The sequence below is a fragment of the Pteropus medius genome, unplaced genomic scaffold (genome assembly GCF_902729225.1).
Source record: "Pteropus medius unplaced genomic scaffold, Ma_sr-lr_union100, whole genome shotgun sequence".
NCBI lineage: Eukaryota > Metazoa > Chordata > Mammalia > Chiroptera > Pteropodidae > Pteropus > Pteropus medius.
The window spans coordinates 12120836-12145199 of record NW_024349799.1 but is presented as its reverse complement, the minus strand read 5'-3'; the positions used below and the strand labels follow the sequence as shown (position 1 = coordinate 12145199).

At 47.3% G+C, this 24364-nt stretch overlaps 2 protein-coding genes across 2 annotated transcripts in view; both read right to left on the bottom strand.

The window, feature by feature from the left end:
• The window catches only part of KSR1 (kinase suppressor of ras 1), a 144246-nt gene extending 125417 nt beyond the window's left edge, over positions 1-18829 (bottom strand). The window contains 1 exon segment of the mRNA XM_039886061.1: positions 18215-18829. Coding sequence (XP_039741995.1) covers positions 18215-18445 — 231 coding nt within the window. The 5' untranslated portion in view covers positions 18446-18829.
• LOC120620941 (40S ribosomal protein S7-like) lies at positions 9187-18340 on the bottom strand. The gene is made up of 2 exons (XM_039886062.1): positions 18215-18340; positions 9187-9838 (listed from the first exon to the last, which is right to left on the bottom strand). Exon 2 carries the CDS (start codon positions 9811-9813, stop codon positions 9226-9228), a length of 588 nt encoding a protein of 195 aa, XP_039741996.1. The 5' UTR covers positions 9814-9838; positions 18215-18340; the 3' UTR covers positions 9187-9225.
• Positions 18830-24364: the final 5535 nt, after the last annotated feature.

Genomic DNA, 24364 nt, shown 5'->3' with positions numbered 1-24364 from the left:
GCACTTACTATCTACCAAACACTGTACTAGGCCCTGAAACTTCTGGATAAAGAGGTCACGCACAGTCTTTGTCCTTAAAGAGACAGGAAATCCTTCCTTTAGAGCTAAAGGGCTCTAGGCACCCTTCTTAGAGAATAGGAGGCTATCCCAAAGCATTTAGTGTGGCAATAGAGGGACTACCACAGAGAGGCAATGACATTCTGGGAGGGATGAGCGGGAGTCTGGGGCAGAGAGGGGTCCACTGATTTCACTTTACTCTGTGAAGCCAGATTTAGTACATCTCCAAGGCAGAGCCTGCTGTGACTCAGAAACTGCAAAGGCACGTGGGCTCTGTCATCGACCGGACTCCAGATTGAATCTCAGCTCTGAAACCACTGCTGTGACTTCGGGAAGCTAATCCATCTCTCCAGGCCTCGGTTCTCTTCTATCAATGAAGGTGAGAACTACATTGACCTCGCAGAGCAGCTGGAAAGACCGGTGGGATACAGTATTCTCAGAGCTATCCGAGAGCCCAGGACAGAGAACATTCAAGAAATGTTTGCTCTAGTCATAAAAGTCCCCCTCACCACCACTACTGCCCTAACACCCACAGGACTTTTCTCAGAGTGTGGGCAGCAAAAGCTGTAAATGGAGCTGTAAGTGGCTGTCCAACACTTCCACATGAGTGTCTCCGAGGCAACCCCGGCTTCCTGGGGCGGCATCACAGGCCATGTTGACCCTGTGAGTATTTGGCACCTTGGAGACAGAGCCCACAACAGTGGTTCTTCTTTCTGGGATGGCCCTTCATGCAAAAGACCTCGAGGCCAGGAGGACAGGGGTGCTCTCTCAGAAGGCTGGCTAGATCATGACTCGCTGACTGGGCACCCCAGGGTTGCTCAAGTCGGGCAGCCAAGACTTGTGGAGCCCTCTCAGTGCCAGGAAGGCTCCAATCCCACAGGATTGCTTGCTAGAAACTGTACTACCCTCAGGAGGGGTGGCAGCTCTGGAAACTTCTCTGCTTCTCAACCCAACCCAATACTGGCTCAACAAAGGCCCAAACGCTCTGGATGAAGCTGCGGGACCAAGTCTCATTTTTATTCTAGAAGGTCTGAGTTTTGCATCACACGGGTGATCTTTGAGCACTGAGAATGGAAGAGGGCTGAGCAATGAGAGTGGAACCTCAGGGGGCAGGGGTCTCTGGTCAGGTCCACCACCATATCTGAGAATCAACTCAGTGCCTCAAGTGTGGCAGGCACTCGAATATTTATTCCTTTAATAAATGCATGAATGAATAACAACAATAATAAAGGAATTTCCCCCCCCACAACTCATTTCTCTTCTAGTTTTTTCCATCTGCAGACATATTTTTATATACTTACATAACTAAAAATGCTGCATATGTGCAAATTGCACTGTATATATTTTCACTCAATTAACATCATAAATATGGTCATGGTTTTTGCCCAGTCTTTATAATTAATGGCTGTGTGCAAAACAACCCATCGTGTGCAAAACCACAGTTATGTTTAACTGTCCCCTCGCCTTGGATATCTACCTTGTTCCACTTGTTTTTCTATATTACAGATAATGCAAATATCCTTAGAAGTTTTGCTTTTTTCTTCTACTGAATGATTACCTTAGGATAAGCATCCCTGGGAGGATGGGCCGAGTCAAAGCATGGGCTGTTGTCCTGGAGATACAGATGAGGAGAGGAAGACCAGAGAGGTGCAGGCAGAATCCATCCTCATGGGTGCTCAAAAGCTTGTGGAATGAACCAAAGTGACTCGCCCATATGACACCCTTAGTGGATGGCAGAGCCACAGCTTGCCCCAGCCAGGCTCTGCCGCCCACTCACAAGGTCAGAAACAGGCCTCTCTCCCAAGCGCACTTTCAATAAGTTAGCAACAGGGTTTTTGACAGCAGGTTAGTAAGTGTACCAACCCCCAAACTCCATGTTTTAGTAAGAAACAGGAGTTGAGTTTCAAAATCCTTTTTAGGTTCTACAGGATAGAGGCCGGGCCCTCTGAAGAGCCCACACACCCGCCCGCCTCGTACCTCTCACAACCTTCTGCTCAGTACTCTTTCCTCCTCGCTCCTAGGCTCCAGACCCAGGGTCATCTGTGTGCAGGCACCAGAGGGCTGCGCCTCCTGAAGTGCTTCATCCAGGGCACTTCTCAGCCCCTCCCTCGGCCCCCCGCACTCCGGCCTCCTAGAGGGTTTTCAACAGCCCAGACACACCTCCTTGGCCTCTGCACTTGCTGAAAGTTTTCCTGAATATATCCCCATGGCATCCCTCAGCACCCTTTTGAGGTCTCTACTCAAATATTACCTTCTCTGCAAAGCCGTCCTGATCCCTCATTTAAAATTGTACCACTCCTTGCCCCTGGCACTCTTCCCTGATTTCATTTTTTGCATACCACATTCACCATTTAACAAACAATATATTTTACCTATTCACTTATGGTCTGAACATCTCCTCCTGACGCCAAAACCTAAGTTACAAAGCCAACATTTTTTGTCCATTTTGTTCACTGTTATTTCCCCAACATTTAGAAGAGTTCCCAGCCCATAGTGGGTACCCAGTGCATAATAGGTATTTATTAGATACTTGTTGAAAAAACAAATAGTAATAAAATATAAAAGAATTCTTACTCTGTGCCAGACATTGTGCTTTACATGGCTCATCTCACTTACTGCAAACAACAATCCTACTAAAATCCCCATTTTACAGATGAGAAAAGTATTGCTCGGACAGGTTAAGCAACTTGCCCAAAGGCACACAGCTCCATCAGAAAGGGAGTGGAGTCTGAACCCAGGTTGTTGAGCACTAGAACCTGGGCTCTCCCCTACAATAGGGTCTGCTCACCCCCTTGGCCTTTCATCAAAATACAGATGAGTCCCATGAACCCACAGAGCTTTCCAGAACGAGGCCAAGCATCCACCCCGTTATCAAAATGGGGAAGAGGAGGCAGGAGCAGTGAGCCCAAGCAGTGGGCTGACCTCAGGAGCCCACTTCTACTTTATTTCCCCCAAGGAATAGCGGGGCAGACTTTCAGAACACAAGCACAGCCTAGTTTGGCAGCCACAGGGTGACAGGGGCCAGTTTGCTGTGACAAGTGGAACTGGGGCTTTCACGAGCTGGGTGCTAAGAAAACAAATCCTGCCAGACCAGGAAACTGCTTAAACCAAACAGTGCCAGAGAGGAAGTTTAGTTTAAGCTGTTAGATGCCCGTGATAAGGTCTGGTCATTTGAGGCCATCTAAGTCTTTTTCTAAGAACACTCAGAAGCCCCTCTGGTTTAGGGGCCGAAGGTGGGGGAGGGTACAAAATGAACTGGTGCAAATGCGCCAATTTCCAATAGTCGCCTGGCAAATCACAGCCCACATGGCCGTCAGCACACAGGTACTGTGAGTAAACGATGTCTTTGACTTTTAGTTTTTTTGTTCTTTTTTTTTTAAACTACTTCCTAAAACTCAAAATTGTCAAAGATGAAGTTGCAAGACTTGCCCAGTACTTTGTCTCAAATGCTCACCTCTCCTCATAAACCACCAGGCCAACCACACAGAAAAAGTTTCCTGTCCCCTAAAAAGACAAGTTTCCATTCGCTGATGGATTCTTCCTTGCCCCGTTCTGCCCCCTTGCCAGGGTGAGTCAGGGTCACCAAGGGGAATCTCCCAAGGGACTTGTCATCTTTTTTTTTCTTTTTCTCCTAAGATTGCCACCAACATTTAAATTACAACCATGTCTACAAGTCATCTCCTTCAGGCCCCAGTGCTACCAACTATGATGCCTTTCTAACCAGAGTGCTTCAAAACAGAAGCCAAGTCCTTTGAGATGGAATCAGATAAGAGCCTTTGTTCTGAACCGGCAGCCCCTCCCCACCCCCATCCCACACAAGGATGCTCCTCTCTCATCTTCCTTCTCAGCCAGGAGCCATCACCACCTTTCTTCTGGAAATGGTCACCTGCTAATCTAGACTCCAACACTCCAGCCATCTCATCCAGTTTACGACTTTGAGGTAACCTCATTCAAATGGGCGAGGAAAAGTGGAGATTTTCAGACTCTTCTCCACAAGCATTATTTCTGCCCAAACGCTGAGCATTATCAAAGCCTTTTCTGACTTCTCTCTGTCTGCGACAAGGTCCAAGATCAAGCGGACTTCTGAGGGCTGCAAGGAAATGAACACAAATGTAAATTCAGACAATTCTAGATTTGAACCCCAGCTCTACCAATTACTAGAATTTGGAGCCTTACTTCTTCTTCCACAAAGTGGGCTAATCAAGTTATCATTACTGAATAGCCAACTAAGAGATATCCTATAAAAAGTTTGAAATGTTAAAATTGGACAAGCCTATCTTAGGTCAGCCATAACTGAGGGAGGAGGACATAGAGAGCCCATGTTATTACATTCCTAGGATCTGGCTTTCCCTGCCCATTTGGCAACAAGCTCACACACAAGGAACCCAGAAAGCCGTTAACTCTGGTCAAAGCTGGCCCAAATTCAATGGCATCAGAGCACCCTGTAGCTTAGGAATCATTTGACCTCCTCCAAACAATATGGCAACCAATTTCTTCCACCAGGCCCATTTTTTGGAACTGACATGGGGTCACAGCTCACTAGGTGAATACATTCTAGGCTGTTCCAAAGTTGAGTATCTTGAAATATTTGCTCAGACCTCACATCTGCACTCTTTGCCCCATCCTAAGATAAGAAAATAATGAAAAGTCTATATTCCCAACAAATGTCACAAATCAGAGTCTCCAGTCAGGGAAGACTGGGGCAGGGCAGAGCAGCTCAGTAAAAAGGGGGTTTCCCAAGTCTATTCCTCAGTCTTATTTCTCATAAGTGGTACCTAGATACTCATACCTGGTATCAGCAGTCCCGCTTCTGAGCTGGCAGCCTCAGTTCTCAGGGCCCCTTCCCTTGCAGGCTCAGACTGCCAGGCCTTACAGCAGAGAAGAACTAAGTTTCAGTTAACACAGGGGAAGCTGGCAGCATACAGCACAGCTTGGTTCAAATCAAGAAACATTTCCTGAGTCCTTGCACACGTCAGAATGTAGAGATGAGTCAGCTGTGTGCCATGATGGGCCTTCATTTACACCTTACCGGCACCTTCTATAGGTTTACTCATCTACAAACTCTCCCACTGAGCTGACATTCTCATTCACTCTTACATCCCAGAACAGCGCCTGGAACATAACTTAGCAAGGCGGGTGGGAAGGCAACAAATATTTGTTGAATCAGTACATTAATTCTTTACCATGGCCCAATTTTAGGAAAACAGCCCCAACCCCCTACCTACCTCCTTGACCTCCTGGCCAACTATTCATGGCTTACCACAGGCCTCAGGGGCCACCACTTCCCACTGTGATCCAGGCATACTGGCCTCCTTTCTGGTACTTGAGCACACCAAGTCCATTTCTGACTCAGGGCTCTTACACATGCTGGTCCCTCTGCCTAGAATACTCTTCACCCAGGTTTTCACAAGCCTGCTGCCTTTTCATCTTTTAAGACTCAGCTCAAATGTCACCTTCTCTGGGAAGGAGGCTTCCCTGATCACCCCATCTAAAGTAGCAACTTTCTCCCCACCCCCATTGCTCTAACCCACTTCTAGTTTTCTTTTCTCATGCTACTTTTCTCTGTCTATTGTCTTGTTTTTTATCTTTCTCTTTCCACTAAAGGAACCGCTATGTCTTCTTCACTGCTCTTTTTTTTCCAGTGCCTAAACAGTGCCTGGCACTTGGTTGATGCTCATTCATTCAGTCGCTGAATGAATGGACAGAAGAAAGAAAGAAATGGCAAATTCAAGATGGGCAATTATACCTCAAGTACCTTATTTGGCAATTATACCTCAATAAAGCAATTTAAAAAAAGAAAAGAAAAGGAAAGAAAGGAAGAAAGAAAGAAAGAAAGAAAAAAGGAAAGGAAGGAAGGAAGGAAAGAAAGAAAGATGGGGAATGGTTTAACAAGGCCAAAAAAGTGGAGGTCGGGGGAAGACAAGAGGCAAAAATGGATTGCAAAGAAAATATGAGATATTCACCCAGGAGTACAATTTTTAGGATAGCTATCATCCAAAAAAGCATAAAATGGAGAACAGTTCAGCAACTACCATCACAAAAAATATCCATGCTCTTTGACCCAGTAATTCCATTCCTGGGAATTATCCCAAGGAAATGAATTCAGAATAGGAACAAAAATAAAGAGGTGCCTGTACAAAGATGATTCCAGTCATGTTGTTTATAATAGCAGAAATCTGGAAACAACCGAAATGTCCAATAACAGGGGAAATGCTTTGGCAAATTACAGAAATTACAGCACATTCACTGGACGAAATATCATGCAGCAATTAAAATGACCGAAAGGGAAAAAAAAAACAACAGAGAAACATGGACAAGTGTTTTAGAGTAATGGTAATGAGAGGGAGTTAAAAATATTGAATTTTTAAACTGTCCAGCACATCTTCTGTATTTCAGCACCTCCTCACAAGAGTATAAAATAAACCATTCTTATGCCCTTTTAACTAACAAGAACACTGATGTTCAGAGCACTAAGGATCTCGCTCAAGGTCACAGAGCTAGCAAGGAATAGTCAGGATGTGAATGTGACCTTCTCCACCCAGGGCCCATGCATACCCTGAAGTCCTAACCATAGCCCTCAATGTCTGTCTAAGTGTTTGAGTGTTTGAGACTATCCTTTTCCATAATGACATCACGACTGTGCTTGGGAAGCCAAACTCAGAGATCAGAAGCAGCTAGTGACATGGAGCCTGAGAAACACTTGTAACAATATAGCAAAAAGCAAAGTATAACAAAACAAACAAAAAACAACACGGTAAACCACCTTTGTTGGGGTCAAGAGACCACAGAAAAAAGAACTGAGAATGGTAAGCAAGACCAGGCTTCAGGAAGGATGGAGCAGAACCATGAGAAGAACCACGAAGGGCAAGGAAGCCCCAGGTGCTGCATCCCTTTTCAAGGCTGGAACCATGGAGATAGATGAGGGTTCGCAGGGAGCTCCTGGTGAACAGGGTCTGCCTGTACTCATCGACTCTTCTCCCGGGGCACACACACAATGGCACTTAATAAATGTTGGCTGAAATACACTCATCTCATGACATGTGGGTAAAGCAATGAGGAAAGGTAGAAGAGGAAATACTGAAGCCAGGGAGAGGAGAGGACTAGAAACCAGGACTGTCAGTGTGACTCTGCAGGGTCAGGTGCCAGCCGCCATTAAAGCCACTCATCTCAGTCTCAGGAAGTGCTGTGGGAATAAGAAAGGTCATGCACCATTCCTTGACTCCAGCTGAGAACAGGTTTCAGGTGCAGCATGAGATTCAGCTTACAGAATGAGGTGGCCTTCCTATGATGGCTTCCAGAAGCATGAGTAAGCTTCAGGGGAAAATTAAAACAGTCATTTCATGGGAAAAGGTATAGAAATTCTTCCCGGCCTCTTGGGGTAGATACAGCTCTGTCTGGAGGCTGAGGGCTGGACTAGACAACATCCTCAGGTCACTCTGCTTCCTTCAGACCAACTGCCCAGAGCCACCATTCTCAAAACCAGGCTTACTCAGAGCATTAACACCACAGATGACCCAAGACTGGCCAGAGCTGGTTATTGCTGAGGCTAGGGGATCACTATGTGAGGCTCCATCGTACCATTCTCTCTACTTTTGTGCATGTTGGAACGTTTCCATAATACGGTTTTTGTTGTTGTTGTTGTTGTTGTTGTTGTTGTTGTTGTTGTTTTAATGTAAACTAGAATCCAGGCATTTTACCTAAGAATCAGTGAGGCCTGGCCCCAGCTTTGGGTCTGCCCTCTAGAGCTAGACAAAGGATACCATCTTAAAAAAAATTCTATGCTAATAGATTTCCCAGCTGGGAGAAGAGTTTGCAAATGCAAGTCAGGAAAAAGAGGCAGGTAATTAAGACTGTCTTGGTTCAAGTCACAGGTTAGTCTCTCCTTAGCCTGTGACTCTGGGCAAGTCACTTAACCTCTCTGCACCTCAGTTTCTTCAACTGCAAAAATAGAGATAAAAATAGAACCTTTCTCACAAGGTTGTGAACAAATGCCACATAAGCTCCTAACGAGGGGGCCAGGCATGGAGTAAGCTTGCAGTAAAAGTGAGCTATTATGACATATCTATTTTGTAACATGTATAAATATTCATTTTGGAAACCACACGTCCATTTGATCAGTTATCTGGGGAAAATGAAAAGGAGTGCACCCGGCACTTTATTTCTGAGACAGGTAGAAGTTTGGAGCGCACAGCTAGCGCACCTAGAAAGGCCCTAGCCAGCCGAGGCCAAGGGGCTAGAGAGAGCTCCTCCTATCAAAAAGCCAGCACCAGAAACAGGAAGCTGCTTCCTTTCCTTTCCATTCTGAGCCAGCATTTCCTTTTTTGTTTTAAAAAGCATTCCTTGTCTACAGCCCAGCCCTTCCCCTGCCTTCCACAGTCCCGGGCTCGAACACACCCACAGGCATCTGCATTTCTCTTGGATTGTTTTCTGCCCACCATCAGGGTCATGAGGTGCTTGGCAGACCCTGAGTGAGCATGCCCTTGGCACCAGGCTAAATGGCACGCAGGGCCAAGAGGGGACAGGACACAAGGACTCCAGGCACACAGACCTCTCTGGGCACATTTTCCTCATCTTGTTGGAAGGATTAAGTGACATATGTCTTTAAGCGTTAGTGCGGTGCCTAGAACACACTCCGCTTCCCTCTGTAAAGTACCTCCCTCAACAAAAGGCAACCTTGCAGTGCTGGGTAAGTATACAGGGTCACCAGCTTCCCCTCAACCCACCAGATTTTAATAGGAACCACAAATGGAAGGAGCCTCAGTATTATAAAAGCAACAATTGCTGAACTAAGCCTATGATTTCTTGTCTTTTTCCCTGTTCATGGCTTAAGGATATGTTTCCCCAACTACCTTCAGTGGAAAAAAGATCCCCTGGACAATTAGGTTTGGGAATCCTTGCTGTCAGACTTCTCAGAGCCTTTAAAACACTAATCTTCATCTTTAGGAATCTCCAGGAGGGAGACAGCTGATCGGTCACATTTTCAACTACTGGAAGCTCTCTTTCGCAAGAGCATCTTGCAGAAGACAGTACATTAAGGGCTGCATTAAGCCCTTTCGAGGGTCCAGGGCTGGAGGGGAGGGGATCCTCAAGATAGTGAGTGCCCAATGCACGAGAACAACCTGGTTATTATTTTTTTTTATTGTGAATATTTTATTTAGTCGTTTTTGTTTACAACTGAAATTCTGGGCATTCAAAATTAACATCCGTGCCCATCAGCTTCTTATAGACACCAGAAAAAGTTTCAACCTCGTGTTCCACATTGTTCCTCTGCGCGTTGTCCAGGTGTTGAACCTTTATGAGCCGGCTGCTGTCCAGCTTCACACGGATCCTCTTGCCCACAATTTCACTCGGGGAAGCCAAGTCCTCCAGGATGGCATCGTGCAGGGCTGTGAGGGTGCGCATCTTGGGATGCTTTTGCTTATTTTTTGTACGGCTTTTTTGCGTTGGCTTAGGCAGAATTCTCCTCTGAGCAATAAAGACGATATGCTTTCCACTGAACTTTTTCTCCAATTTGCACACTAGCCGGACTTGGATTTTCTGGAAAGACTTCAGTTGAGGAACAGGAACAAAGATTATAATAGCTTTCCGACCACCGCCAACTTCAATTTCCTTGGCTGCTGTTATAGTCAGCTCCCGGAGCTGGGCCTTGAGGTATGATTTCATCTCCAGCTCCAGCAGCGCCTGAGAGATGCTGGACTCTAATTCGTCCGGCTTCTCGCCATTGGGCTTCACAATTTTCGTGCTCGAACTGAACATGGCGTTCTCCTTAATGCGCGTTGCCCTGGGAAGAGCCCCGGTTACTTTTTAAATGTGACCTGTAACTTTTTTTTTTTCTGGCTAGCAAAACTCTGGGTGCACCATGAGTGAAGCCGGTCCTGCTAATCCATATAAAAAACAAACCCAAATTAATTGGCTAAATTGGGACTCAAAACCTCCAGGTGCCTTGCTAAAGAAAGCCCCACCACTCTATAAGCAGCTTATCTCATCAGCTTTGCAGAAAGCAAAACCCTCATGATCAATGTTGCAGACTCAAGTCTGTAATTTATGCTGTATGAAAAGGTATTTTTCCTAACTCTAGCTGGGCTACTCTACATGCTGCATTATGCTTTCTGTCCCTTCCTTTTTCTAAAACTTTAAACACAAGTCAGTTCATTTTTACAATTATTCTGAAGGGTGGAAAAATGAAAGCGGGGGAGAAAAACATCAAGCAAACAGAATGACTTCGGCTCCATGACTTTAAAAGGCAATCCACCCAGTTAAAACACACTGCCACCCACCAAGGCCAGGACAACAAATACAGATGTATATTAAATATATAGGTTTTAATTCAAACTGGCAGCAGTTTGATTTTTTCAATGCAGATGAGAAAAAGTCATGCCTGGGAATAAATGACAAAGCATTTTTGATACCAACATCTGTCCTCAGAGCATGCCTGTTTATCTCTACCTGGGGTCTGGAATAGGAAGAAAGACAAGATGGACACAAAGACATTGGAGAAAAAGGGTGTAACTTCTGAAGCAGTGGTAAACTATAATATTATCTTGACATTAAAACCAACAACAATGTCTCATGATATAGGATGCAAAATCTGCACAGATTGAAGATAAACAATAGGCCCAAGAAGAGTAGAGGTTCACCCACCCAAGTCCTAGGGGATCTTCCAGTAGAAGAATGAGAAGCCCTTGAAAGTACAGAATAGGTTAGGTTCAGAGAGTTCACTCAGTCTGAGCCAACCCTTTGGGCAGACTGGCTTTCAAAAATGACCCCAATGACAGGACATCCCAGACTACTTCCCAAGAATCTCTTCAGTCCCCAGGGTCCCTGAGACACTGAGACAGGGCTAGGAAAGCAAACCCATTTGCTTCCTCTTGCAGGAAATTGCTTGAGGCCAAAGATACCCCAAACACACACGGGAGGGTGAAATGGCAGGCTGCTGTTTACCAACAGTCAAAAAGGTATATTATCTACCTATATTATGAGCCCTCAGGTCTGACTCCCAGCTCAGTGCTCTTTCATAGAGCACTAATCACCTCTCCACTTTTTGTTAAGGTTATTCCCTAATATATATTCCTAGTAAGTCACGTCCCCTTCAGGCCTTTAGTTTTCTCACCTGCAGAAGGGTCTGGACCAGATGGAAATCTCAAGACCCTTTGTAGTCCTCCTAGGAATCCAAGACTCTACTAAATCAACCCCAAATCCAAAGCATCCCAAATAGCTCTGTGATCGATATTTATGGTTGGTGAGGAAACCCAGGCTATAGTTCAGTGAGGTATCTTTGAAGACCTCACCATATGGTTGTACACTGCCCAGAGAGGACCACTCTCTGGACACAGAAAAACCTGACATCCAGCCCCCCACCCACTGTCTTGATGCAAGGTCCCTCTTCTAATTGGTCGGCCCAGGAGGCCCCCGCTTTGCTGCAGGCAACCACAAAACTAGAACACCCACAATCTTTGCCACATAACCCATAACCTCAGCCATGGGGGCCATGTCCCATCTCCTATTTACACTCAACCTCAGGGTGGACACAGATGCAGGGGGCAAAGGGACAAATGCCCAGAAGCTGCCATTTATAAATCCTGGCATCCCTGCTGGGGAGGGGGGAACAGAGTAGGCCCTAAAGATTCTAAAGAATAGGACTGACATTAAATATGTCAGCAGACTTTGACCCAGCAAATTCCATTTCTAGGAATGCACTCATGCACTCACTGCAACACTTGGCAACAGCCTGAATGGCCAACAGTGGGGGGGCTGGTTTGATGAATTTATGGTATGACCACATAAGGCAGCCACTAACAGTGATGCTGCAGATCTGTGTGTATTAATGTAGACAGAAGGCATGTATAAGGCAACGAGCATGGTAAGCACATATACACATTTGTATGCAAATGCAGAGGATACAAACAATGGAAGAATGTACAGAAAATGTTAATAAGAATTAACTCTGAAAAACAAAGATACTCCTATCAGGCATGCCATTCCAAAGATGTATAGTTTACCTCCCAAAGACAATGGTCAGACCTCTTTGGGGGCAAGTTTAAAATCTTTGCTACATATGAGGGTTATAACAATTGGAAATGAATGACACCAGATGGCAGAGCCACACATATGAGTCCCCATCTCTGAGTCTCTGCTTGGATGACAGCTACCAAGAGAGCTGCCTGACCCAAACTGGATTGTGACAGGAGAGAGAAACAAGCTTTTATTTTGCCTTTTTTAAACAATGGTTGAGAATGGGGAAACCTGGAAGAAATGCCCAGACCTAGAACGATTGAAGAACTTTACGCTGCTGCATTACATCAGTCAGTCAACAAATATGTCTTGCCATTAAAAAAAAAAAATCTGAGTAATGATGTGCTAATGATCTACATATTTTGCAAACCTGTTTTTAAGGTTATATAGTTATTTCTCAGGAATATATTAAATATTAGCTATCATAAAAAAAGAATTAACTCTGACAGGTGACATTATGGGTGATTTTATTTTTTTATTAATCTGTATTTTCTTTTTTATATTGAAAATATATCATTATATGTATTTTATAATATTTTAATAAAATTAAAAAGTTAAAGAATATACTGCTAACCAGAGGAATTATTCAAAAAGAATAAGGCAGGTATCCATTAAAAAATTATGAGTAATTTGATCTCTAGGCAGCTTCTCCTTTCTCAGAATGAGACCAACACAGAGCTGGTTGCATCAGTTTGCTGACAGAGAGACCTGTCTTTGAGGGCGTGCTGGGCTGCACTTTAGGGAAGCGGCCCCAAGCCTGAGCTCAGAGGCTGCACAGCCTGGGGTGGCCACAAGTAGGCCCAGTCATCTGGAATTGAGCCAGGTGTCCCTGGGCAGGCACTTTTTGCTACTGGCCACTTTCTTGGGCTCAGCAGCCATGACCCTGACCAGAATCCCCGACCATGGTTTTTAGAGGTAATTGGGAAGTCTAGGTTCAACCACCTACCAACTCAGTCTCTTAATCCCTCTGAGCCACAATGTCTTTATCTGCAAAATGGGGACAAAACCTCCTAGGGTCCTTGTGAGCATTAAATGGGGCAACATATGTCAAGAGCCTAGTGGAGCACTCAACACAGAACAGGTAACCGAGAATGTCTCTTGTTCTCCGTCTGCCCTCACTATGCATGAAGGTCATTCCCATAACCCCAAAGGCACCTATACAGCTTTCCCTCGGAACTGAATATAGAAAAAGATTCTAACCAGCCTATTCTGAAAGGATGTTCTTTTTTAAAAGCACAGCTTAGAGAAACATGGCCACAGACTTTGTTACTTTCCTCTACCAATGCAGACACTGCCACCAAGGACCAGGGCCTCTGCAGTCTCTCTCCAGATGACAGCCAACAGGCAGGTCCAGCATACTTATGGTGGGAATGAAGCTTTCCTGGATTTTGAGCCAACGAGGAGAGGGAGGCATTCACATCACTGTCTCTGGGCTCCTGGTCACACTAAGCTGGGCTGCGGTTCTAATAATGCCTCCCTCCAGCAGCCCCTAGGCTCAGGGAAACTGTAGGTCCCTCTCCAGGTCACCTCCAAGGAACGCTGGTGGCAAGTTTCACCATGGAAAATGTTGTCAAGGCTAGAGCTGACACCAAAGGGGAGAGTACCCTATCTACCTCTACATCCCTTCAGGGATGGCTGGGGTTAAAACCTTCAGCAGGGGGTTAAAACTATAGTGATGCAGCAGAAGCGGAGGAAGGCCATACTCTGAGGCAGTGGTTGGGTGACGAAAGGGAAACCAGGTTCTGCCAGGAACACGTGACTCAGGACAAGTCATCACCAAGGCTCTAGGAATATTTTCCACAAAACCAGAAGGTTAGACTGGTCCATCATTCAGTCATATTCCCAATTCTTAAGCACTCTTAGCAAGTCAAGGTACAGGAGCTGCTACTTTTTGCTTGTCTGCTCCCCTATTAGACTAAAAGTGTCCTCAAATACCAGGAGAGCATCCTACCTACCTCAGAATCCTTGCCAGAGTGGCTGCCACTAGGAGCTCAGCAAGCAAATCAGTAATAACTGGAGGTTCTTCAAAAGGACCTGATCTGTGAGCACGGATGGCACCTCTCTCCTTTCCCAGCAGTTCCACTATCCAGATGCTCCGGGGGGCATGGGGAGGGGGCCACAAGGAGAGCTCAGGTCCTCCACAGAGCAGGGTTCTGACCTCTGCCACAGCTGAGCTGAGTGAAGGTAAAGCCTGCATGATCTTCCCAGTAGCCGCAGCCACTATCCCCCCAACAGGCACCTCCTGGCAACTCCTCAGGAAAATAGCCAGTGCGTAGAGACTGCACCTACCACAGCTCCCCAGCATCCCCTTCCCAGCAAGGCCTATGGGCGAAGTCTTTTGTGGACCTTTTCTCCAGGTCAGCTTGCTTAGGAAGGACTTTCCTCTAGAAGAGCACAAGGTGGGGAGACCAGGCATAGCAAGAGCTGTCTCTGGAAATTACTAGCAGGCTGGCAGAAAAGGGGAAAGCTGCAGTGTCTACAAAACATGAATCTCCATAAGGTACCCCTGCCTCCCCAGTGCCCAATACAGACTTGGCCCAAAGAAGATGAGTAAATGAGAGAATGAACTGGTGTGGGGCTCCAGGCCCAGCCGTGAGGCCAGCTAGGTGTCCTTATGTGAGCACATCTGGGGAATGAGAACATTTTATCCTGCCTCAGTGGAGTTCTCAGACCCCTAGGAGGGTCTGATGAAGATGGGGTACCAGGTTCTGCTGGAATGAAGTACCCTCACAAGTTCTGTTTATAGATTCAGAACCTGAGTTCAAATTTTATCTCCCCCCACCCCTACCACCACCACCATGTAGAAAGAAAAACTGTGTGTGAGATAAACATTGGTAGATTTCCAGGAGAAAATCATCTGATTGAGAAGAGTCCCACACACTGGCTGGCAGGTAGGAGGTAAACATTAAAACTTGGCTCCTTCCATTCTTTCGGATCCAAACTGGACCACTACATGGAGAAAGTCATCACAGGCAGCCAGACATGGCTAACCGCTGCACACCATCACAATCTGTAATCGGAGGCACCAGCAGCTGGGCCCAGGGTCAGGGACTTGCAGGGGCATCTCACGTGATGTTTTTCCCACTCAGCACTTATTTAATGAAGGCCAGAGTGGGCTGGGATTCCTAAGACTTTGGGAGAAGTCTGGAGCAGTTGCGTAAGCCAAGCCCGCTGGTCAGCCCCTTCTTCAAAAGCCAGGAATCCAGTGTTGCAAGCATAGTCTCTGGAGGCCCTGGCCTGGTATGTGAGAGGAGCCTGCAGAACAGGAAAGAAAGCCAGAGTGGACATCACCACTGCCTCATGTGACCTCACCACATGCTGCTGGGATGGTTTCCTGGCCTGTATCATCAGCCTCTCAGAAATAAGAGCCAGCTGTAGAAGTGGCCCTGTGGCATAAATGGCATTGGACACCCACTAGGGAAAGTGTATAGGCAGAACCTCTTCTAGGAAGAATGCAGACTTACAGACTCACGATAACATTGTAAGTTTAAGCAGTCTCATCCCCATTTTACAGATGGAGAAGCTTGAAATTTAAAAGTCTTGGGACTTGCCCGAGGCTACAGAGAACTGGGACCCAAAACCAAAGCCATGGGCTTTTCTTCTGCTACACTGCCCCTTAATCATCAGGATTCTTTGAGTAATAAATCTGCCCTCTATTTTATCAGTTTGGTAAAACTGGACTTTAGAACCATTCTTAAACAGGGAATATTCCTTAAAACTTTTTTTTCTTGTTAGTCTTTTAAATTAAATTTATTGGGGTGACATTGGTTAATAACACATAAATTTCAGGTGTACAACTATATAACACACCTGTAAACTCTATTATGTGCTCACCACTCAAGGTCTAGTCTCCTTCAGACCCCCCTTTAACCCTCTTCGTCCTCTCCCAACAACTCTTCCCCTCTGGTAACCATCATTCTGTTTTCTGTATCTATGAATTTGTATATTAAACAGGGATATTCTTAACCAGGGGTTGTATAACAAACATTGATTCAGCCCAATTGAGGCCCCTTCACCAAATCACACAATTTAGAACCAAAAGAGCCCACAGAGATCCACTCTAGCCTCCCTGTTCAGGTGAGGAGGCTGGCGTCTCCAGGGTGAAGTGATTCATCCAAACTAGCTTCTGAGGTCGAAATTACCATCCCTAAAACAATCCAGGTCCCTCTTTCTCAGGGAGTAGGGTGGACCTTAATCCACATAACAATGGAGAAGATAGGAGCTGGGTATTGGTCCCCAGTTACACTGCAAATCCCCTTCCAAAGCTGGCCTTTGGGAGGGTTTCTGGCTGCCAAGATAATCATCCAATAAACACTCAGGAGGGAGGCCACTGCAGGAACCAGCTGAGAGACCTAAATAGCTGGATGCTCTGGGGTGTCATGATGCCACTCCTTCGTCAAAATGAGTGACTTTGGAAATCAGGGTATCAAGAGGGCAAAGTATCATTTTCAGAAAACAAACAGCAAACAGTTCTCCTGTATCTACTCTGCAAACCAGGAGCACTTCAAAACTACATGGGGACAATCTGAGAGAGGCCAACACAGAGCAAGTTCTCTCATCCCAACAACATAGCAGTCCAACCAGACACATGCTGCTGGACAATGACCCCTCCTCCCAGAATTAAGCCACACAGGCTCCCTATTGTGTCAGTTTAAAAAACTGAACTTTGCTGGGCAAACACACTGGGCTATGTTCAAGAAACCAGTTTCTGTCTCCACTTGGAAAACAGAAGCATGCCTGCAGAAGGGACAGTTATGGCGGGAGGTTGGGGGCAGGTTGACTGGTTGGTTTTTTAAGCAAAGCCCTGGTCAGTACTGCTACAGCAACTGTAACAAAAATAATAGCCAGAACTGATTGGATGCTTCCAATGTCCCTGGTTTTATAGCTTAAGAAAATAAAACCAAAGGAGAGAAGTCACCCCTGAGCATTTTATATCAAACAAGGAATCACATTTGTGGTGTGCAAAGAAGATTGGGTCTTGTAGTAATTACCACAAATCACCAGCTAGCCCTATGACAGCTGGCAAAGGCAATTAGCAATGGTGTGTGGGGGGGCGGGGATTAAGGTTCTAATAAAACAAAATATCCCCAGATCTACAGAAGGCCAGATGTGGCAATGCAATGTAGAGCCCCTTCTTCAAGTCCAAGTTAGCTATTAACTGGTCTCTGGAATTCCACAGCCTTCCCAGCCTCTGGACAAAAGCAAGTTGGGAATGCACTAGTTTCTCACTATTGTGTATGAAGGAAGGGGAGACTCCCCCTTCCAGCACCCAACAACACTTTTGGCTGCTTCTTCCAAATCCTTTTAATACTGCACTTCCCAGCTATAATTTGAGAGAGGGGGGCGGGCATATCTTATTTCTTCTTTACACTAGAGGCTGTCTCCACCAGGAGCCCTTAAATAGTGTCATCTTCTCACCAAAGGCTTGTTCCCCAGCATAATCCTTCCTAAGCCAAAATCCAATGTTTGAAAGGGAGTGGGGAGAGTCGATATGAGCAGTGAAACGCTGTGGCAGTGCGAAAGGAAAGCACCAAATGCCTGAAGAGCAAAAATGCAGTTTCAGCAAACACTTTTTGAAAAGCGGCAGACAAGAACCTGGAGGAGAGGAAAGGAAGGGACAAGACCCTGGAGGAGAGGAAGGGAAGGGACAAGACAGGGTCTGGGGCGTGAGGGGAAAGCAGGGGACGACGGGCCTCTGCTCACACTTCAAAGGGACCTACCCCGGCCCCGCCACCTCAGCCTACGGCTAAGTCACACAGGGAAAAGTCCAGCGTGTGACTCAGTGGGAGAATGCATCCTGAGGCCCAGCAAGCTGGAAATGGGGTGGGAGCAGAGGTGGGAAAGCAGGGGATGTCCACGCGCAGCCCACCCGCTCTCTGAGCCTCCATCCCAGTTCTCACTCCGCCCCTCCCCCCAAAACTCGTCCAAGGTGAGAGGCTGGTCCAGGATCCTCAAGCTGCAGCATCAGAGAGTGGAGGCGGGAGAGGAAGCCTCAAAGGGGGCGACCCAGGCTCAAGGATACAACTGAGAAAGGAGTGAACTGGGGCAGAGAAGGAAGTGTTGGGGGCCGCTTCCCAGGCCGCAGACCCCAGGCTCCTCAGGCCCAGCCTGGGTCCCCTACCCTCCAGCGTTGCGGCCGCCTTACCTCCAGGGTCCTGATCTCCTGCTGGGTGAGGTCGTTAGACACGGCGCATTTGGTGCGCAGCCCGCGCAGGCTGCTGATGGAGATATCAATGAGCTTCTGGAGCTGCCCGCACTGCTGCAGCGCCCGGCTGGCCGCGGCCCCGGCGCCCCCTTCCGCAGCCGCCGCGTCCCCCCCGCCGCCGCCCTCCTTCTTCTCTCCCATCGCCGCCGCGCGCCGTACTGCTCTATCCATGCCTCGGCATCGGGGACGCAAGGTGGCCGAGGCGGGGAGCCCGGGGGTGTGGGCGCCTTTGAAGGGAATCCCCGAGCCGGGAGGGCTGCACGAGGAGCGCCCCTTGGCGCTGTGGGAGCCGGGACGCGAGGAGAGCTGGCGACCGAGCCTGCTGCTCCCGCCCGCTCAGCCACCGCAGCAAAGCGAAAGCCGCGGCGACCCGACGGCTGCGGCTCCCGGAGCCTTTAAGTGGCAGCAGGGGCTGGGTCAGGGCAGCTGGGCATGCTGGGACTTGTAGTCCACGCCGCGCACTTGCTTCCCGGCCAGTGCCTTCGGAGCCCCTGCCGCGCGTCCTGCGCCCCGCGAACAGCGGTCCCGGCCTTCCACTCCGCGGTGGGCGCAGGCAGTGCGGAAGCTCCCGCCTCCGTGTCCCTGGAGTGGCTGCTCCGCGCCGACTCCTCCCCCAGGCTCCCGGAGCCCGAGGAGCCTCGTCTCCCCGCCTACCCCTGTCCCCCCCCGCCTGCCTCCTGCCTGGGGGCTGCCTGCGACCTCCGGATAGGGTGGGGCAGGGACCCGTGGCCCCTTGGACCGAAACGGGGTTTGCATCCTGCAATTCCTCAGCTTCGACCAAACCATGGAAGATGAGGACTGTGGAGGTTCCAGAATTTCTATGTGGATTTAGGGGTCGCCATCTAGTGGGAAGGGGCGTAAAGTGCTTGTCCTGCAGCTGGTTCGCAAAGCACGAGACTCCCTCTTGTCTATGCCAAAGGAAATGCTCAGGCATGGAGAAAGACAGAAAGGCTTTCCTCTGGACCCTTTTTACCCTCTAAAATAAGTGTCCCATCCTTCTGCCACCCCAACCCAGCAGGACAGCGCAGACGCTTGAGGCGGCACATTGATTTGTTGTGCCCTTGGGAGCACTCTAGAGCCGACAGCCTGTGTTTAAATTTAGTCTCTACCACTCCATAACTGTGTGACTTTGGGTAAAGTTATCTCATCTCTGAGTGTCAGTTTCCCCATCAGTAAAAATGGAGTGATAATAGGATCTATCTTATAGGGTTCATATGAAGAATAAGTTCATGTATGTACAGCACCTAGATGAATTGCTGCCACATGTAGTCGCTAGATAAGTGCTAGCAATTGTTCCTCTCCAACCTCAGATCTCCTGAACATGGTCCCAGACCCAAGCAGTGGGCATGGGTTCCTGGACTGGTAGTTGTCTGAGCCTTTCTGTGCCTCCTAACTCATCGTTCAGTCCCCATCCCATCCCCGCCCCACCCCCACCTCCCACTGGTCCACATGTGCTCTATTATCTGGCTAAACCAAAAAGCCAAGACACTGATCAAAGGTCCCACACATTCATACTTCCAACATCTGCCAAACAGAGGAAATATCTGTCCTCTGAATTTTCTCTTGTGAGTTCCTTGGCTGCACAAGTGGCTGGCTAAATTATCTTTGTATCCTCTTCACAGAGCAAATACAGAGCATGGCACACCGTAGGAGCTCCATAAAGTTGTACAACCCATTTCATGAGTTACTATGGCAGATCCTGTGCTGAGTTTCTGTTTCTCCTATCTCTGGGGCAAGCTTCATAGGTTCTCTCTCTCTTCATCTGTTTTTGTTTTTGAGAATGTGGATTGGACAGGAGGTAGGGTCTCAGCTTTATATTCCCACCTAAACTATGCATATAGTCAGTACCGGTTGGCAGTGTGTATGACACCTTCCTTTGATTCGTTTGAAATTTCGAAATAAATATTAGGTTTGAAAAACAAAACTGTGATAACTTGAAAATGTGCTTTTGCAAACTAGCCCTCCTCCCCCGGAGATTTTCTGAAACAAAAAGAAGTTCCCTCCCCAATTCCTCTTCAATTCCTGACCCTTCCCTCTAAGAATCACTGATCCAATCCACACTTAATTTGTAACAGGACCCTCTGTGCTGTAGCTATGAAGCCTCCCAACCCTGACTGTTCCCTTAACCCCACCCCATTCCATGCAGAGCGATAATTGCCCGGAAAGAGAAACTTAACAATGGTTCTCAAACTTGACAGTGCATCAAAATCTCCCAGAAGGCTCCTTAATACAGAGTGCCAGACTTCATCTATAGTTTCCCATGCAGGAGGTTGAGGACGAGGCTGAAGAATTTGTGTTCCAACAAGTTTTCAGGCAACGCTGATGCTGCTAGTCTGGGGGCTGAACTGTGAGAAGCCTTGACGCAGAGGAAGATCAGGTAAGTAGGTCCAAAGCACAGCCTGGCTGTTTTAGAATCTCCCTTTGTTTAGAAAGCAGAGCAGCCAGGCTTGAGCGACTGACCCACTCTAACTCAATTCACAAGAGATTTCCTGATTAAGTGCCTATTTATGCATTTATATCAAGCTTATAATTTGCCATAGGGGGCCTGGTCAACACATTTTCCCCCAGGGCCACTTTAAGTGGGAAGCCAAATCCTGAGAGGACCACTGCTAGCCTGTAGCATCCACACCTATCATGCCATCATGGCAATGGTGTCAGGACTGGAGACCAGGCAAACCCCAGTTTCCTAGCTGCTCTCCCACCAGGCTCCATGAAGCTAGTACCTCTTCTGTGGACACAGTCTTCTTTCTGATTTGTCGAAAGCATTCAGTAAGCCAGAGCTTTCCTTCCTGGTTCATCTCAGACACACTCCAGCATGTTCGTGTTCATGTTCATGTTTCATGCTTCCCAAACATGAAAAGGGAAACTACCATGTGCCAGGCTCTAGGATAGGTCTAGAGTAAAGGAAACCAAATCCTTATTCATGTGGAACAAACGTGAGCATGAGGACAGAAAATTAACAAGTCAACAGACACAGTACCAAAATAAATTCAGAGAATGGTAAGTGCTATGAATTGGGAAAAGCAAACAGCCATGGCAAGTTCCCCGGGGGATGAAGTGCTTCATTAGATGAAGTGGTCCAAGAAGTACTCTCTGATTATTGAACTAAGATCTAAATAAAGAAAAGCAGCAAGCCATGTGGAGCTCTTGGAAAGGGGCCTTCTAGGCAATGGGAACACCACGTGCAAAGGCCCTGAGGCAGGAACAACTTGGCACACTTCAGCAACAGAATGAAGGCCAGTGTGGCCACATCGTAATGAGAGGGAAGAACAGGAGTTGGAGATGATGTGGGATTGCTGAGCAGGGGCCAGATAAAGTAGGACACGAGCAGGAAGTTTGGATTTTTTTCTAAGCTTTCGTTGCTGCTAACGTGGTCCAAGATTACTGCATCGCCTAGGAGCTTGTCAATAATGCAGCGTCTCCAGCCCCACCCCAGATCAACTGAATCACAACCAGGATTTTAGCAAGATCCCCGTATGACTTGAATGTTTATTAAAGTTTTAGAAGCATAGCTCTCTAAGTACATGGAAAGAAAGCCATGTTCCTTGCAGGGAAAGTGTTTTAAAAGATCCCTCTGGCCACCATATAGAGAGTGGATAATAGAGAGGCAGGGCAGAAGCAAGAGCACTGTTTTTGAGACTGCTGACGATGCGAGGTGTGAGAGCAGGAGCAGCGGGGAAGAGGAAGCAATGGAGAAAGAGAGGGGATGGAGAAAGTGATTTGGAGACAGAGTCAACAGGACAAACTGATGGATCGAACGTAGAAGGAGGAAAGAAATGATTTTAGCCCTCCTGGCCATATTGCCTCCACTCCTCCAAAGATAATGCAGGGTACTGTGGGAGGAGCCCTACCCTGCAGTCAGGTGTGGACACACCCTCAGGTGCCATAACCTCCACCCCCAGACCCTGCCACCCACAACATCATCTCAGGACTCAGTAGTTTTCTCTTAGAACCTAGGTCAGTGCACGGGAGCTTTGGTTCCCTGGATTTCAACTTCAGTTAAATTGTCCAGGAAATGTGTGGAGTCACCCTGGAGAAATAGACTCTAGTATTATTATATACACCTATGCTCATTCATTCTCTCATTCTCTCATTCGTTCACTCATTCATTCATTCATTCATTCAGTAAGCAGTTAATGAGCCCCCAGTACATGCTCAGCACTGTGCTAGACTCTTGGAATAAGCACTTTATAGTTTATAGAAGAGTTTCCTTTGATTTCAGCTCACAGTAACCTGTATTGTCTTCCTAAGACCCTTCTCATGTTAATCACCAGCTAGAAAACACCTCAGAGTGAAGGATGAATTCCAGAACAAAGCCTATGAGGTCCTTTGTTCCCGGGCCCTGCCAACCTCTCCAAGCTCCTCTGCTACCCAAGGCTTTTTTGAGTTCATGTCCCAGTTTAAGAATCTGATGAAAATGTAAAACGTCTCTCCAGAAAAGAATAATACTCGCACACTCACAACTGTGATACAACTTCAGGAGATTTGTAGACCCCTTTAAGGGTATCCATGAACCTCAGGACTGTAGACAAGGTTGAGAACCCTGCCTAACCGTTAATCCTCATTGCCTTCATTCAACAATCGTGGGCTACACCATGGAGTGTCATGTCATCGTGCCTTTGCTCAGGCTGTCACTTCTGCCCGTGTGCTTCCTTTCCATTTCCCCACACATACTTCTACTCATCCTGTAGGTCTGGTTCACATGCCCCCTGCAACAGAATTTGTCTTTCTAACTTCCGTAGTCCCAGAGAATGTTGCACACTATTTTTGGTTCTCTCCTTGCCTGTTACCCTACCTGGATAGTGAACTTCTTGGATTCACATAGACTCCGCATGACCTAGGAAAAGTTCTCACCTCTCTGAGCTTATATTTTCTCATTTGTAAATAGGAATATAATAATCTCTCCCTCCAGGGTGGCTGAGTGAGATAAAGGAAATAAAATAGATAGGCCTGGCACAGGACAGGGCTTAACACGTGTTTTAATAAACAAACAAGGCATTGCATTTTACAGGAGAAGAAACCAGGGCCTCTCTCAAGGGATACTGACCCCTGTGTGGTTTAGGTGCTCATTCTAGAACAGCGGTCCCCAACCTTTTTGGCACTAGGGACCAGTGCTCCTGTGAGAATCTAAGGCCTGATGATCTGAGGTGGAGCTGAGGCAGTGATGCTAGCGCTGGGGAGCGGCTGCAGATACAGATGAAGTTTCGTTCGCTTGCCTTTCACGTCCTGCTGTGTGGCCCGGTTCCTAATGGGCCATAGACCAGTACTGGTCCGCGGCCCGGGGATTGGAGACCCCTGTTCTAGATGACACATCGCCACTCCCTGTGCGGTGTGATCAGAACTAGCTCTGGGTCAGGTTGCAAGAAAGAGCCAAGTTGAAAAATGGCTTTCTTGGCCTTACAGCTAGGCACCCAAGTTGGCATGGGCTTTTTCAGAAAACATGGCAGGAGAGAACTGCTGTGGGAGTTGCAGGGAGAAACCAGTCTAGGGACGGCCAGTAGGTTACATGGGTGCTCTCTGCTCCCAGTTACCACTCCAAACCATTTATCCTCCCCTACTTTCAAGGCCTTGTCCCTCTGAAGTCGTTAGGGTGGTTTCTTGGATCAATCTCCCAATCACTTCAACTCTTTCACTGGGGGCTCCAGTTTCCTCTCCACCTCTGTGTTTCATCATCATTCATTGTCATTATCACCTTTTCCACTGTCACCCACTTCATGGCCTTCCTTCCCTCCTTCCCTCATGTAGACTGGAAGCTCCACCATGACTGTTGCTCCCTAGCTAACCTCCTCAGTAAACGTGACCCTCTTTTCCACTACATGAACCTGGCCGGGTCCTAGCCTTCATAAAACCCGACTCTTTGGCTTCTCTAGGCCTGCACCAGAGCAGCTGAATGATGCTGGAGAAAAAAGCATGCAGCCCTGCTGTTGGGTTGTTCTTTAAATTCATGACCACAAACCTCAAATTGGCACTTCTAATGCCTGGCAAGCCTACCAACCTTTCCTAGAAAGGTCATTTTCCTGTTCTCAGTTATTCTCCTGCCCAGTTATTCTCATTTGCATACAAACATGTTCTAGTACCTCCCTTCATGAA

What these genes read in the sequence shown, in the direction of transcription:
- LOC120620941 (XM_039886062.1), bottom strand. Translation starts at nt 9,813, where the DNA reads ATGTTCAGTTCGAGCACGAAAATTGTGAAGCCCAATGGCGAGAAGCCG.